We start from the raw sequence: 17,370 nt of genomic DNA on the forward strand, positions 1-17,370 counted from the left end.
AATTTAGTGATATTTTAAAAAAAAAATAAAAGATGTTATAAAATGTATTACTAGAGTTTGCTTAGGACAACTTTTTATTAAAAAATTTAGGTTTAAATTTATTTTTTGTTTGCAATTTAGTATTTTTTATTTTTGTTCTTATAATTTTTTTTCTTTGTAAAATATATTTGTTTTATTTTTTATTCTTATACCGCTTTAGATATTACTTCAAACAGTAAAACAAGTTTCTTAAATCATGATAAAAAAACATTATCTAATATAAGAACTAAAAGGAAAAAAATTATAGAGATAAAAATGAAAAATAAATAAATTACAGGGACAAAAATATTTTTTTTATTTTTAATTAAATTTAATATTATAGTTGAAGAATTTTAAGGCAAAAGAATTTAATAAATTAATTTGTAATATTTTGACGGAAAATATGAATTTAAGGAGTTAAAGTAAAACAAAATCAACAGAAAACCGTATTTATTAAATTTAAAAAATATAGATACTTAATTTACTGACAAAAAAATTAAGAGACTTTAATTACGTACAATATAAAAGTTCAAGTAAGTTTTTATGATATTAAACTTAAATTTTGAAATTTGTCTAATTAAAATTCACACTTACAGTATAAGTTTGGAGGTGTTGACTGGTAGGTTCTGTTTATTGAGTTTAGGTTTTGGATTTAGAAATGCAGTTAAGGGATTAGGTCTGGGCCGTTCGCCTAGTGCTTTAGGTGGATACACATCATTCATTGTTTTGATGAAAGGTCTTCGGATTTGCATAACATGGGAATCCTTCAATCCAAGTATGTTAACAATTGCTCCCTAAAACACCATGCCAATTATTAATCATTGAAAAAAAAGGTTGAAATGTGTATATCCATATTAGTATCTTTTGGATTGGATGGTCATTTATTTGTCATGATTGGAAAATAAACAAAATAAATCTTGAATTAAATTATCATCCACATGATCACTTTGATTTGTCCATTAAAAACGATAAGAGCGATATGGTTAGAACTTAGACTTAAAGACGTTAGAATAATTTTAAAAAGATAACTTAATAATTTTTATAACTACTATTAAAAGTAGTACTTTTTAACTTTTTAATACATTAAATGTTCCTGTTTCATATAATTTTTTTATTTTAAGTAATTATGATTACGATAAAAAATATTTATGAACATAATAAAGCATTACTCATAAAATTATACGGTGTTGAGTAATTAACACTTCTCTTACCGTCTTCCTAGTTGCTAATTTGCTAGTTCATATATAAAGCTCATAAACTCAAATATATAACAGATTACTCATTACAAGGGTATAAAATGTTCTATCTTACAAATGCAATGCATCATCTCTAATTGATTACCGTAAAAATTAATAGGGGAAGTGTGGAGAGTTGAAACTACAAATTGAGTCATAAAGAGTGTAGAAATTATTGTTGAGATTGGCCCATGACACGGGTTACCATTTTTCTTTTATTATTCATCTTATTATTGGAGAGACAACTTTTGTATTTCCAACAACCATGGTTCGTTTTTATGTAATTGGTTTGATTAAAGGATATGAAGAGTGATAATCGTTCAGGGTTATAACTTTTTTGTCTTTTTTTAAGAAATATATCTTTACATTTGGAAGTCATAAAATTAACCTTTGAAATAAAGTGATTAATGAAATAAGTTTTATTTTTTCCAACAAAATTTTCTTAATACACGTGATTAAAAAATCAAACTCCCATCAACATACTAAAAAAAAACATATTCATTTATCAACGTAGTTAATTTTTTTTATATACTTATTCCTCTCACATTGGTTACCAAAACTATTTGTCATAGCTATTTGGATCCTATGCAACATGTCTTCTTTTGACGGCACGGAGGACCTGTCTGGTACTGAAATTATGCGTCTTTTTCATGCCATTCACTTCCACGACACCACAAAGAATTGAGTTGAGAAACATTATTTTACTTGTCTATCTGAACCCACCATCATGCAAAGTCAAATGTGTGGAGTTTGGTAAGCCACTATTGTAGTATTGTTTTAAACTTTTAGTTAATTAAAAAAAAAGACACAATTTGTTGACGTGTCTTCAAAAAATATGAAAATAAAATATAAAGTTAATGAAAATTCTGTATTTGTTTTCAATGTAATTAATCAACCATTTCATATATAATCAATTGTTTCAAGACTTTTTTGAAGCGCAAAGAGTCAGGTGATTGCTGATGCTGCACCAAGAAATGGTCCCAATGTCCGAGATATTAAACAATTTATAGAGCCTTCAAAATGCAAGTTGCGAATGTTTGATTTCTCTTGCAATTGTAAACTGTTTTTCATTCGGATACCATAATTTAAAAAAAAAACATGTTTATTATTTTTAATTATAAGATGTTTATAATTTTTGTAGTCAAAGTAAAAAGAAAGAGGAAATAAAACTAAAAACTGGTTGCAATGAAAAAAAATATAGGAATCTAAAGAGAAAAGGGCTAACCCCAAGATTGATGGCCTAAGCTTGTGGAATGGAGGCAAGGAGCGGAAGTTGTTGGATCACTGTCGATACAATTTGACTACCCAACATGGATCATTAAGATGGGACCCATTAATCTGATGGGATTTTCTTCCTACACCATTAATAATTCTTCTACACCCAATATTTTGATTGAAAAACCAATTTTACCCCTGATTCATTTAACTTAAATTTGAACTACAGATTGGGAATCCATCCGCTGCACCATTCACACCATTTTCATTCTCCTCTCAAATTCTCTCATCTTCTTCTCTTCAATCCATGGTTCATCTTCATCAAGTAGTGTGTGGTCGTGGTTTGTGTTCGCCGTTGTTCCAAAATCACCACCGTGAGCCACCGTGAGTTCTATTTTCTTTGTAATTTTTTTTCTGTATTGAATATACGGATTGAGAATCCATATAATCCATATTGATTGGCAATTCGTATGGAGGCAATGATCCATACGGATTGACAATCCGTATGAACCGCAATCCATATGGAGTAAACGAAGGCAAAAAAAACTTATCGGTGACGACGCAACACTATTCATAACAGCAGAGGGGAGGAAATTTACGGAGGACAACAAGGAACTATCAGAAGAGAAACTAGAGAGGAGCCACAGACAACAAACGTACACCCCTAACAATATCAACATCAGTTTCACGGAGGAGAAAGAGGAGACTAATGGGTGTGTCAAAAATTCCAAATGAACAGTGCCTTATGGATTGTCAATCCGTAGGTTATAAGAAGAAAAAAGAAAAGAAAGGAACAAGAAGAAGAAGTAAAAAAGGATAAAGTTAAAAAATTTTAAAATATGTTGGATGTAAAAAAAATTTGTTGGAAGTAGAAAGAATAACCCTAATTTGATACTTCGTGCATGCTATTCGTATCCATGTAGTACATGTTTATGTTACATAGCTCAGATCAGATCTTAGACACTACTCACTCCCTCCAAAAGCCAAGAAGATTCAAAATTCAAAACAAAATAGTCAGACATTATTTTAATTGTATAGTATTTCTTGGTTATTTTGTTTTGTATCTGCATGCTGCCGTCTTCTTCTTCGGGAAGGTTACTCTCTCTTCTCTTCTCTTGTTTGTGCTTTCAGTCTGTCACGGTACATAGTTTGCAGCACCCTCCTTTGTTTATCATACTATCGTATTCGTATAGTCAGACATATTGGTATCTAGATTCTGATGAACCAACCCAGCATCTGGGCCTTTGAGAATCTTCAAGCCTCTTTTCATTATTACAAGTAGGTGTTTTTTACCCGAAAAGGCTGTACTTCATTCTAATGCTGAATCACTACATTAGTATAATTTGTGAGACAAAGCAAAAAATTTATAGTGAGTAAAAATTAGTTAGGAGAGTAGTAAAATATTACATCTTTAAAGATACAATAGAATTAAATATTTAAATCTTACTAATCACTAATTTTACTAAAATCATATACTTATCCATTTTATTGATATTTGGAACATACAAAATTTAAATTTAATTTTCAAAATATATAAAAATGCGACAAATTAATTTATCCTTGACTCTTTTTTGTTATTCCTAACATGTGTATTTAAATGACACCTCTAATGATAACTGTGTAATAACTGACAATTATCATGTGTATGTCATTCAGTGGTTAAAAAAAAAGTATTTTAAGATATTAGCATAATTTTAAAAATCAACTAAGTTAAAGTACTGGATCATCAGATTAATGATCAAATCAGTGAATTATTAATTGACCTATATAAACTTATATAAATGCCTAATATATATATATATATATATATATATATATATATATATATATATATTTTGCTTCTAAAAACTAATATAATATAATAACTGAGTTGTTAAGTTTCTCTCTTGAAACTTTAATGACCAAGGTTTACACTTGCCTTGTGTCATATTTTTATTTTTGTTAAAATAAAATATGATAAGTAATTAATATCAATTTAAATATTAAATATGTTAACTAATTAATGACAACAAACATGCTTCTTTCTGGTTCAATTTTTGGTATTTTTTTACAGGTTAAAAGTTCGCAATTCAGTGGTTGAACCATAAACCTCTTCAAGTCATACCGGTTTGACTGTTCGAGTTTTAAAACATTGGATACTAATAGATAAATAATATTTATTTTAGAAATTAATTTTTTTTCAATGTATCAAATATTGACATTGTACTATAAATACTAACGAATGTTACTTAGAATGATCACTTAATTTTCTACTAAATACATCATTTGTTAATAAGAGTCACATAATAATAGGAATAAAAAATATATTTTAATTTCTGTTTTTTTTCTTCCAAATCTGAACTTACTTTCAAAACTTTTTTAAAAAATGTTTTCTAAATTCAACTAAACCATATCACAGGCCTTAACAAACCAAGTTTTGTAAGAAGTACCTTCCTAAGTATACACCATAGCCAAGGTATTAAAAAAAATCTTTATATCACAAACATGCAGCTGGCCGTATAAATTAAACGCATAATATATAATATCAACCTCTCGCAGAATATATTGACTTTTATGGGAATATATAAAGTCAAATTTGTTGTGAATTTAGCACTATAGTTTACTGCTTGTAATCCAATCGTGCAGAAACAAGGATGTATATATGTGCTTATATTGGGGGAAGGGAATGTATATACCTGAACCATTTGTGTCTAAAGACAAAACATCCTTAAGTTCTGATTGAGCAGCCTTGCATGTGCAGTGGAACAATCTAGAAGACAAACTTGAAAAATTAAGAATGGATTGTTACCATGTTTTTGACACAGATAAGCATTGACTTTGGCTATTGAAAATTTATTTATTTTCTTAATTAAACCTTCCTTGAATTGCAAATAACTGGAGTCGTTACCTTCAATCACAAGAAAAAACATGGCTTATCCAACTGTTTGTAAGGAGTATATATCTATAACTTATATAGATATGAAATATCTTCAAATATCCAATTCAGTTTCATTACCGGACAGAACAATATGGAGGTCCAACTTAATTTATTCCCTAATTGATAACTTCAACTTAACCTTTGAAATGAACACAGAGGCATATTTTTATATAACACGTAGTCTATGTATTAACTATACCATTTTTAATAACCGTCTTCTAAATAAACCTCATAATCACATGAAATCAGGTCATGTTTTTGTTCCCCTTCTAATTTTTTATACTTTTTTTATTGAATACAAAGATGATTTATATAATTTTAACGACTAAAGGTTGAGGTGCCTATATGACATGAACACATAATATAAGCTGGATATATATCTATATATATATATATATATATATATATATATATATATATATATATATATATATATATATATATATATATATAATATATATATATATGTCTCAACTCTCAATCTAATATAGTAGCAATATATAATGGTGGAGAACAGCTCATTAGCTCAATCTAATGTAAAAACGCATACTTGTGTTGTGTGCTAACCTAAATACTTAAGATATATTCTGCCTGCATTTGCATCACACAATTCTCACTGTGATTCGTTCGATATATGATATACGGGACGAGCATATTCAGCGAGTTAATTATAACTACACGAGTTAATCATTAGTTCGCTAGTCGAGATGCTTAGTCAAAGCTTAACAAAAAGAAAAAAATAGACAGAAGAAAGCTTTAAAAGAGGGTTGACCTAAGAAGATTATGACAACAAAGAACACTATTATACAAGGTTGGCATGTTCTAACCAAAATAGAACTGAAAGACTGAGGTTTTTTTTTTAAAGTTGTTGATTATTCTTTGAGTTAATATTCTATTAATTTCTAAACCGTGTCGTCATTATTCATTGGCAGGTGTTTATTTTAATGAAACAAGTTATGCCCTATACATGCATTTTGCATCCAATGATTGAAGAGATGGATGAAATTATAGTTGCGCAAGCCAGGGCACAGGCCGGTTAATTGAGAAATTAATCCCAAATAAGTATAAAAATTAAAATACATATATAATGCTTTAGAAAAATGGCATATAATGCCTATAAAAGGGAGGGAGATCCTTGTAGCTAAGCATTCCAATTTTCAAGACTATACTTACTATATATATATATATATATAGGGAATTCAAGTGAGAGTGAAGTAAAAGGGTTGAAAATTTTGAATATGAAGATCAGTATTTTGCTATGTGTGGTGCTTTTGGGTTTCCTTGGGGTTTGTCAAGGAGGCAGCCTAAGGAAAAAGTTCTACCGGGATTCCTGCCCTCAAGCCGAGGACATTATTAAGACCAAAACCCAGCAGCATGTGTCTGCTAATCCCGATTTGCCAGCCAAGTTGCTTAGAATGCATTTTCATGATTGTTTTGTCAGGGTATAATATTATTAATTCTATTTTTTTTTACGTATTTATTTATCCAATTTTGATATACCGTGGCATATATCACAACATGCAAATAAAAGTGTGCTAATTGTTTAGGAGATATACATATAACAAATGATTAATATCCGTATAACATAATGGTTGCAATGCAAACGTACATTTCAGGGTTGTGATGCCTCAGTTTTGTTGAACTCTACTGCCAGTAACACTGCTGAGAGGGATGCAATTCCAAATTTATCCTTGGCTGGCTTTGATGTCATAGATGACATAAAAAGTGCGGTTGAGGCAAAATGTTCCAAAACTGTATCTTGTGCTGACATACTGGCATTGGCAGCTAGGGACGCTGTTTCAGTCCAAGTAAGTTAATTCTTCTTAAATACTCTTTTTTCTTATTAATATGAATTAAAGACTGGTACTAAAACATTTATAATACTCACACACCCTTTTAACAATAGAACTACTACAATCATGTTTAACACATGTTACATACATTAATACATAATCCTATATATTAGTTAGGTTATTACTTTCATGCATGTTTTATATGATGTATAAATGAACTTTGCAGTTTAATAAACCAATGTGGGAAGTGCTGACGGGTAGAAGAGATGGCACAGTATCGAACAGTAACGAAGCCTTGGCCAATATCCCAGCACCTTTCTTCAACTTCACCCAACTCAAAGAAAGCTTTGCTGGCAAAGGTCTCACTTTGCACGATCTGGTTGTATTATCAGGTAATTAACATTCATAATAATAATTGCTGGTAGTGTGTATATACCGATACATAAATAGATGCAAGGAATTACAAAGCAAGATCATAATCAACAATATGTAGTATACATTAATTAATAATCTATGGAGTTATAAGATTGATTTAATTTGATGGTTGAAGAGAAAAGAACAGAGAGAAAGATTATGGGTTTCAATCTCTCCCACTAACATTTTATTTCTAACAAAACTAACTTCTAATCGTATTTTCCGATAAAAAAACATTAATTAATTATCTTAACGTACAGTTTATGACAATTGTGTTTCTATATAATTTTCATATATATGTAGGGGCACACACAATTGGAATAGGGCATTGCAACTTGTTCAGTAACAGGCTTTACAATTTCACCGGGAAAGGTGATCAAGACCCTTCTTTGAACACCACTTATGCTGAATTCTTGAAGACAAAGTGCCAGAGCCTGAGTGACACAACCACAACGGTAGAAATGGATCCTGGAAGCTCTACCAAGTTCGATAGTGACTATTATCCAAACCTTCTCCAGAATAAGGGCCTATTCCAATCAGACGCAGCCCTTCTAACACAAGAGCAATCAGAAGATATAGCTAAAGAATTGGTTGATCAAAACAAGTTCTTCACAGAATTTGCACAGTCAATGAAGAGAATGGGAGCCATTGAGGTCCTCACTGGTTCTGCTGGAGAAATACGGAACAAGTGTTCAGTTGTCAACTCATAAATAAATCATGTCCTAATCAAGAGCTGTTTTGTGGTTTTAATTTCCTTTCAATTGTTTGAGTTGCTAATTATGATCAGTTATCAAATACCTCTAAACCCTCATGGAAAGGTTATTACTGTTATCATCAAATTCCAATAAACGTGTATTAAGTATCAAAGTATGTGTTTTTATACTTTAGTTTGACTTTCTCATAACTGTGATATATCTATTACTTTTTTTTCCTAGTGTGAAATATTTACTTATTTTATTGACTTGATCATAAAATTTCTCATCTCAATTATATTCTACCAGACCTTACTTAATAAATTTGAATTGAATTTTACTTAAAAATGTTGGTATCTATTACATCCTTTGAAGTATTACTCTCTTAAAAAATTACTTAAATAATCTTAAAAAGAATGAAATCATACTAAATAGTTATTATAAAAAATTGATCACTTAAATTTACTAAAATATATTAACTTAGACATTAAAATATTAAATACTGAGAGATTACTTGAATAGTTTTATTATTTTAGGAGAAAAGACAATATTTTGTTCACGAAATTAGTAATTTATTCCAAGAGTTTTCATGAAATGGAAAGCATCTTGAGCCTTCAAACATGTGAATTAACATAAAATCTAGGTCTAGATAATTTTGGTTAAATTATTATAATAAATGAAATTGTATTTTGTACAGCCTCATTATATTTTTTGTATGAATAAAGAGAAATGAAAAACTGGACATATGAGATAAGATATCTAATGTAATAAAAAAAGGTTAAAAAATGCTGTTATAAAAAGTATAATTAAAAACATACTATATAAATAATATAATAATACAATATATTGTCAGATATCGCAATAATTTTATATGTAGCAATTTAGTAAGTTACTTCTTTAAAATATCATTAAGAAATCAAATTAAAATTACTTTAAATTTTTTCGTCGGCGCATAATTTTAAAGTTTATATTATATATACCATATAACTTTATATTCTAGCAAGTATATTGTGATTGCCGGTATATTTTTTTAATTTGAATAAAAACAAAAAAATCTAATTTGAAGACAAATATTTTGATTCGTAATTAAAGACATAAGACTTAAAAAATAAGTATTAGGATTACCTCTGACAATATATGACGCGTATATATTGATAATATATTAATGAAATTATTTATTAATATAATTTTTCTTATTATTAATATAAATTTATAATATTTGTACAAATAGTATAAATTTATATTAATGAAATGTTATGACAACAAATGTTCATCCAAGGCCTAATGAGCATATTGATTAGGTGAACCTTAAACATCAAAGTTTTGAATTCTAAAACTATGTTTGACAAGTTTAGTTAATTTTTAAATTTTTTTATTAGTTGAAAAATTCATTTCATTGTTTTGACAAACAATTTTTTAAAAGAGTTTTTAATATTTTTTGAAATATTACTTAAACATATTTTTTAAAATATTAGTTTTTATCTTCTAACTTTTGTATTTTTTTTCTTTTTATCTTTGATATATTTATCAATTTTCTGTTTATCCTTTTTAAATAAATCATTATTTTATTATTTTTCATTCATTTTATATTTTATAATTATTTCAACAGTTAGTTTTATCAAACACTTATAATTTAATAAACTAATTTTTCAACTTCCAGCTACCATCTTCCATCTTTTAGATAGTTTTTTCAAAGATAACCCAAATGAAAAATAAGCATTTGAAAACTTGATTTTCCTGTGCAATTTAACTTGTTGGATTACAATGGGTGGACATTAAGTGATCTGAGATGAAGGTACAGGGGAATGGGCCCTTCTAAATTGTTGCCGCTGCTTAAATCAAGGATCTCAACATGGAAGAAGGGATACTTGAAATTTAAGCTGACCGTGAAAAATGTTGTTGGAAAGATCTAAGATAGATAACCGCGTAAGATTATACTTATAAAAGCTGGTAATGCTCCTGAGAACCTTGTGTGACTTACATCAATGTCCAAAGAGGACCATTCAATAGGAATTCTGGTAAGAAACATAAAGATCATTGTTGAATGATATGTATGTCTTTATCAGCCAATGTTGCTACCTGAAAGATCTATGAAAATATTTCTGTCAACCCGCTAGAACTAATGTTTACAGTTGTCAGATTTCAAAAACTAACAAAAAGGTTTTGCCGTTAAAAAAAATAAAAACTAACAAAATGATTTTGGCACTGGCAATGATAAATTGTGACCAAGAGGAATGACTGAAAGGTTCTCAAGTCTGGTCAATGAAGAATCAAGGGGTCCAGAGAGATTGCAGTTTGAAATGCTCAATTCAAGACTAAACAGTGGTAGCAAACTGTACCATTCCTGTCCCGGTGTTGAGATGTTTACACCATCCTATACAGTTGCCTAATCCTGCTGTAGTTTTGGACAAACTTTTGTAGGTCTACACTCTCGAGTTTCAGCAGTGTCCTGTTGAATAAGAGAAAAAAGAGATATCGATAGTAACCAATCTTATAACTGAGAAATCTCTATTGGAATATACCCCACAAAGCCAGCATATGACAAATTCAGATATGTTTAAGTCCTTCAGTTTGCTGAATCTAGATGGTACCTCAGAATTGAAGTTATTATTAACCACATTCAAAACCTGCAGATTATTTTGCAGACTACTCGAATTGTATAGTCCAGCATAGATTGATTCTCCATTCAGGTCAAGACCAACATGTCCCTACTTGTCATAAGTTACACCACCCCACTCACAGCAAGCAATGCTTTGATACCAGGACTACATGATAGATATCACAGGAAAAGGAGTTGATTGATACTCTATCCATACATTAGCTTTTTGATACATGAGCAATGTCTACCAATGTATGCATGTAACAAACTTACGTGATGTCTCCTGCAGTAGAAGGAAATCCATATTCATCAAATAGCCGCATCAAATCACCAAACTGACCATGAAGATCACCAAATACTTTGACAGGAGCTTTAAGCTGAAGAACGATTGGTTCATGCATAAATATTTGCTCGGCAGCATAGCAAAGTTCACCCACTTCATAAGAATCCAAGAAGACCCGCCTGTTTGCAGGAGCTTTCCAGTTGCGAGGCCTAAGCAAAGTTGAAATTATCTGGCAAGAAGACAGTGATAATAAGAGATTGTCTAATGTAGCAATATGGTAATTAAGTGGGTAGACACTAGGCAGTCTATGTCAAGTGCAAACAATATGAACGAAGCAGAATGTAAATCAAACAATGTTTGCCTTTTTATGTAAACCCTGAGGAGATTTCTGCCTGGTGAACTTTTTCGTAGGATATGGCAAATCATTATTTACTGGAATCATGCGTCTGCTTTCATTTTCAAATTGATCTAGCGATAATTGTCTCACCATTCCACCTAGGTTACCTACAGCCTCCTTGGAAACTACAACCTGTAACAAAAATGTATGCTTTTTGCATCCTTGAGAGGAACATGATCAGTTATAAACAAGGATTCCGAGCACATACGGCTCAAGGATGAAGGCGGACATCTCCCTCAGTGTCACTTCCATCTGAAACTGTTTCTGCAGCTTGTGAGTTTTCATCTGACAGAGATGTTTCTTCAGCTGGATTACTTGATATAGACTGCACAGCTTGCCAGACAGCACCCGCTGCCTCAGCTTCAGCAGCTGATGCTTCCCTCAGTTTCTCCAAGGAATTTTTGTCCATGCTGATAAAATGAACACATGTCAACTTGTCATAAAACTGAAATAACCCGAGCATAAGAACAGTGAAGTAGAAGTGTTGAGCTTCTAAAGAAGGAAGCAAAAAATTATATACCCTGAGTGACCAAATGAAGGAGTATCTGGTCCACCATCCAAATTTGGTGCTGTTACATTATAAGTCAAGTTAGATTGATTTTCTTTGGAGCTTGTAACAGGGGAAGCTCTCTCGGGAGAATTAATGTCAGGCTGCAATGGCGAATTTTCAGCCACTAGGAAATCATCTAGTAGTATATCTGCACAGGATAACATGGTTTCATTAGAATTGGCAAACAAAGGAACAAATTTTGAAATATATAAGAATCATCAATGTAAGCCAAATTAAAATGTAAAAACATCAAGACACTAGCAGTCCATAATACAAATTGGAGGACTTTAACACACTAATTCCTTCAATAGGCATTTCAGTTCCTTCTACCAAACTATTGATAACTGAGAATTAATCAACTCAATGCATTATAATGCATAGCCCAAAGGTTAAGAATGCAATCAGAATATTTTCGGAAAAAAAGATATAGAAGAGCAAGTGAGCAACAAAGGCAAAGAAAAGAAAAAAGTATTATGCTATTGTATTTTCTAGTAAGCATTAAATTCAATGGCCATTAAGGGAAATTGTCCACAGGTATATAAACTGAACACAAAAAATTGAGGCAAGCAGTGTGGGCTGTTCTAACACCGCACTCACCTCCACAGATGCCTATTAGACAAACTGATTAAGTGATACAGCACGAAAAACAACAAAGATTCCCCTCCACAAAACATGGAAACAATGGACATGGGCTCCTATTGTCATGTTAGATTCCATCTTAAAATTAATTGGCATTAAGCGCAGTTGTCTGCTGGTATATAAATAATAGAATATGCCTCATACAAGTCAAAATATTGCAAGTACTTACCTCCTCTTAGACCACCATAGATAAATATATGAACACCAACAGCTGCTGCTGCATGGCGACAACGACGCATAAGCTCCAAAGGAGGGTCATAATCATGACCTTTGTTTCAGCATGAGGAGGACACAATGCCATTTCTGTCCAACCAAACCCCAGCAGCAGTGTCCAATACTGTCAAAGCAAGAAAAAGAAAACATAGGTATAGAGAGAGGAAATGGACAAAACAACATGACAAGAAATATACAATAAAAAATTTGGTAATAACATAGAAAAACAAGTTACCTGCAATGGATGCTTCACCTTCCACGGACCGTCCACCCCTGAGAACACCTCCTGTAGCATGTAATTGGGCACCAACAAAAACCTGAAAGAACACAATGCCACATTTGATCAAAATACAATCATCAAAAGTTTAAAACATCTAGAGGATATCTCTAGATATCATATCATTATATCTCAGAATATTTTGGCCTTTAGAGAACCTTTGGTGATCTTTTAGCAATAAATTCCATATATATTTCAGGATTTGTTTCCTTATTTAATTGGGATGAGGAGTCTTCTATTATAGTAAATAGAGCTAAGTACTTTATCTTTTCTATCACATCTTTCACAACACTATTGATTTAATACGTCAGAATATTCTCTCTTTCCCTCCTTATCTACCCAAATACCTAAACTTTCAACAAGATAAATTGACATCATTATAAAAGTAGAGAAATCTTACACTAGTTCTAAGCCACTGAACTAGTTTTTCATCCAACTACTAAAAGATATCAAGAACTTATTCTGGAATGCAGAATTAAATAGGAAAGAGAGGAATCCACATTATATTCTTTTAAAATTTCACAGTCTCTCATTATTGCACCAGAACAAAATGATCACAAATAAAGATAACAAAATTAAGCATTCAACTGTTGGAGAAAAATAGTATAAGAAATAAAGTGAGAGAAATAGAGTATTATTTTCAAAGACGGTATCTTTTCCCAAATCCAAATCTATGTCAACCACTACTATCTATATAGCCTATCCTATTTAGTGTTATAAACCATGATTAGCTAGCTTATCAGCATGTTACGGAACAAAAGATAAATGGATTAAAAAAATTTCTTAGGTGTGTGTATGTGTATGAAAGATTACTGTATATTATGAAATTTTCGTATCTAAGTTAAAATAATTTGTTACATATAAATGCAAAAAAAAACATAATTAAAGGTATTTTCATAATTAATGATTAAAAGCCATAAATTTAAGGCAAACGCAGAAACAGAAGTTAATAATAAGAGTCAAGTAATATAAAAGAAAGTGCAGCAAGAAAGAGCATTGTAAGGTTGTCTATATGAACCGTACAATGATCAAAGAATATAAAACAAAACATAGACTCCTCTAGTCCTCCTTGACATGAACAGAACAGACCCCAAAGGATGTGAACAGAGTAGAGACCACAGAACAGTGCGTCAGAGTTCACAGAGTGTGGATTAGCTGGAAATTCCATCAGAGTGCCATGGGTTGGCTGGAAACTCCACCAACATGCTATGACTATGAGTTGGACGGAAATGCAGCTGAGAACTCTGGGTTAGATGATTTACATCGAAGAGAGACGTGACCAGCATTATTCAGCCTTTGATTGACATGACCAGCATTATTACGCCACCCCCAGATGTGGGTAATGTTATAATGCAAACTTGAGGAGCATAGCAAAGAAGCGCTTTCCATGAACCATTTTGTGAAAATTAGTAAATTATTAATAAATTGGATATAACAGACACCAGTTCAGTTATTCAATATAACAGCACATTACATCTTTATCTAACAGTTGACTGCTAGAAAATATGGATACCTGCAAAGAAGGTGCACAAATAGGTCTAATTTAATAGCACATAGAGATCTAATTTTGGGATTCAACCTCTTGCCAACAGGATATGAAAACACAGCATCATGCACTTAATACACAGCATTATAAAAGATCCACCTGTTTTGAAGGCCATCATACAGAAGAAAATATTATATAGGTGCCAAATGAGACCATAGATAAAGGTGAAAGTAGAACCCCTTAAAACACAATTGGCAATAATTTAAAACATTTCCCGGTGTTTTCCAAGGATCACAGTCGCCAACAAAAATTCTAGAGAAACTGGCATTGCCTGAATCAAATTACCAGAATAACAAATACATTCTTAAATCAAAATTTAGAGAGAGAAAAAAAAGACATAGCCTAACAAAACCAGCTCATAGATGAGAAACCCAAAATTTCATCTTCCAGCAATCCTCAACAAAGGAGAGATTATACCCTGTATCTCTTGCAATGACTGTTGAATCCGAATCTCCTGCACAACAGCCCGCTTGAGATTTATGATATGACTCTTGATGGCTTCAGAATCAGAAGCTCTAATATCATCCACCCTCATTTCAAGAACCTTCTTGGCAAATCCCATCAACAAACTAGAATATCTAGGCAAGGTACAATACTTATGCAAGAATTCCAAGAGGAGTTCCAAATTCTTCACATCCAAGTTGGAGACACACTTAAGCAATTTCTTCCTAGCCACCAATTCCTCCAGCACAGCCACCACATGCCCGGGGTTCATAGTTTGCAACACAGATACCAGAGCCTCCCCATGCTCAAACTTGTTCAACAGCATGTCGTGCTCAGCCCACTTCTTCTTCTTGGGCTTCATAACCAAGAAATCCCCCTCGGACGGCTTCGTTCCCTGCCCTCTATGGAAATACCTGAAATGCGAAGGCCTCATCGCTTTCTTCTCAGTGTTCTCCACAGGTGCGATTTTCCAAAACAAGCTAGCCTCACTCTCCCTCTCCTTTTCCTTTTCCCTTATCTTCTTCTTGCTAGCATAGATCACTCCATTGGAAGTCCCAATTGCCCTGGTGGAACAATCCGGCGAGTAAGCGACTGACAAAAGAGGCGCGGGGAACCTCATGGAATGTGTAACCTTCAATGATCCATAATCAAACACCTTCAAGTACCCATCCAACCCAACACTCATGATCCTAAACTGATTCGATGATTCTTCTCCATCATCCTTCCCAATTTTCCCGACACAAATCGATGTAACCGTCTTGTTGTGACTCTCCATGGAATACACAAGCTTCCCTCCACCAATCAAGTCCCACAGCTTAACCGAATTCCCACCAGCCGTCGCAACCATCCCTCCGGACGGCAAGAACACAACATCCTCCACGGGCGCGCCATGGTTCACCTGCACCGACCATTTCGAATCCCTAACCCTAGAATCCCAGAGCTTGACGACATGGTCATAGGAGCCTGTAACGAAGATTTCAGAATTCACAGGGGAGGAGTCTCCGCACCTGACGTAGTCCTTGTGGCCGAGGAACTCGGCGACCGGGGTCGCCTCGGCGACGTCCCATAGCTTGATGAGGGCGTCGTCGCCGGCGGAGATGAGGTGGAGCTTGTCGAGGCGGGGGAAGTGGACGAAGCGGACGGGGCGGGAGTGGGACTTGAGGCGGCGGAGGGCGGTGCGGGACTTGACGTCGAAGACCTGGACGAGGCCGGAGAGGTCGGAGGCGGCGAGGAGGCGGGCGTCGGAGCGGAAGGAAGCGCAGGTGACGGCGTCGGAGAAGGAGGAGATGGTGGCGGCGGGGGAGAGCGTTTGGGAGCTGAAGAGAGTGAGGGAGGCGGAATGTGCGGCGGCGAAAGAGTGAGGGGGTGTCGGAGAGAACGTGATGGAAGGAACGGAGATGAGATTGGGAATTTGTTGGGTCTTGAAGGAGGACCAGTACTTGGATTCAGGGGTTTGCTTAGGGGTTCTGGCTTTCGATTTCAGCTTTGGCTTCACCGGGAAATTCTTCAGAACTCTTGCTTCCTCCATTTTTGCAACCTCCCACGCCGCAAGCCAAGGTTTAGGGTTTAAGAGTGCTGTGACTGTGTGCTATTTTAGTATCACTGTTATGTTCCTCGCGTAGTCGATACATTAGAATTTAAATGTTATTTTATGTTGATTTTTTTTTTCCTTCCTAAATTTTATTGCTTTTTTTTATATATAAATCTTTAAAAACAAAAAAAGTATTCTTGATTAGACATCCAATACACGGGGTTTTTTTTATATTGTCTCCACTTTGAATATTATTTTTAAAAATTACTCAAATTAAATTACCCCTAATTAATAATGATATGATGAATTTTCGGAATTAGTTAATGTGACATGAGACATTTACAATATATAATGGAAAATTGCTTGGCAATAGAGTTAGGCAAAGGGGGGTTTACAACACGTATTTTGATTGGGTATTGAACCCAGGTATGTATGCTGAAACATGACGATGTTTAAATTCACAATTGTGCACCTTTTTTTTTTTTAATGCAATGGGTGTGTTCGTGTTAAACCAAAATTGACCTGTTCTTATTTTTTCAGATGGTGATGTAAACAGTGGATGTAGTTTTTTTTGTTTTTTTTCTTTTACATACGGGAAGCAATTTAT

General features: G+C 33.0%; 2 protein-coding genes and 1 pseudogene across 3 annotated transcripts; 1 reads left to right on the top strand and 2 right to left on the bottom strand.

Annotated features, from left to right (window-relative positions):
• The first annotated feature begins 6,535 nt into the window (after positions 1 to 6,535).
• LOC114370621 (peroxidase 3-like) lies at positions 6,536 to 8,504 on the top strand. The gene is made up of 4 exons (XM_028328016.1): positions 6,536 to 6,827; positions 7,002 to 7,193; positions 7,405 to 7,570; positions 7,896 to 8,504. Exons 1-4 carry the CDS (start codon positions 6,624 to 6,626, stop codon positions 8,300 to 8,302), a joined length of 969 nt encoding a protein of 322 aa, XP_028183817.1. The 5' UTR covers positions 6,536 to 6,623; the 3' UTR covers positions 8,303 to 8,504.
• Positions 8,505 to 11,152: 2,648 nt separating this feature from the next.
• On the bottom strand, positions 11,153 to 14,379 carry LOC114370167 (annotated as a pseudogene).
• On the bottom strand, positions 13,300 to 16,847 carry LOC114371205 (protein SLOW WALKER 1-like). 2 transcript variants are annotated; one of them, XM_028328649.1, is made up of 2 exons: positions 15,206 to 16,847; positions 13,300 to 14,887 (listed from the first exon to the last, which is right to left on the bottom strand). In XM_028328649.1, the coding sequence occupies exons 1-2, from the start codon at positions 16,758 to 16,760 to the stop codon at positions 14,817 to 14,819; spliced, it is 1,626 nt and encodes a 541-aa protein (XP_028184450.1). In that variant the 5' UTR covers positions 16,761 to 16,847; the 3' UTR covers positions 13,300 to 14,816. The 2 variants fall into 2 exon arrangements, with proteins under 2 accessions (XP_028184450.1, XP_028184452.1); XM_028328651.1 differs by lacking the exon at positions 13,300 to 14,887 and having other exon boundaries at positions 14,906 to 16,847.
• Between the last annotated feature and the right edge of the window lie 523 nt (positions 16,848 to 17,370).

The sequence above is a fragment of the Glycine soja genome, chromosome 10 (genome assembly GCF_004193775.1).
Source record: "Glycine soja cultivar W05 chromosome 10, ASM419377v2, whole genome shotgun sequence".
Classification (NCBI taxonomy): Eukaryota; Viridiplantae; Streptophyta; class Magnoliopsida; order Fabales; family Fabaceae; genus Glycine; species Glycine soja.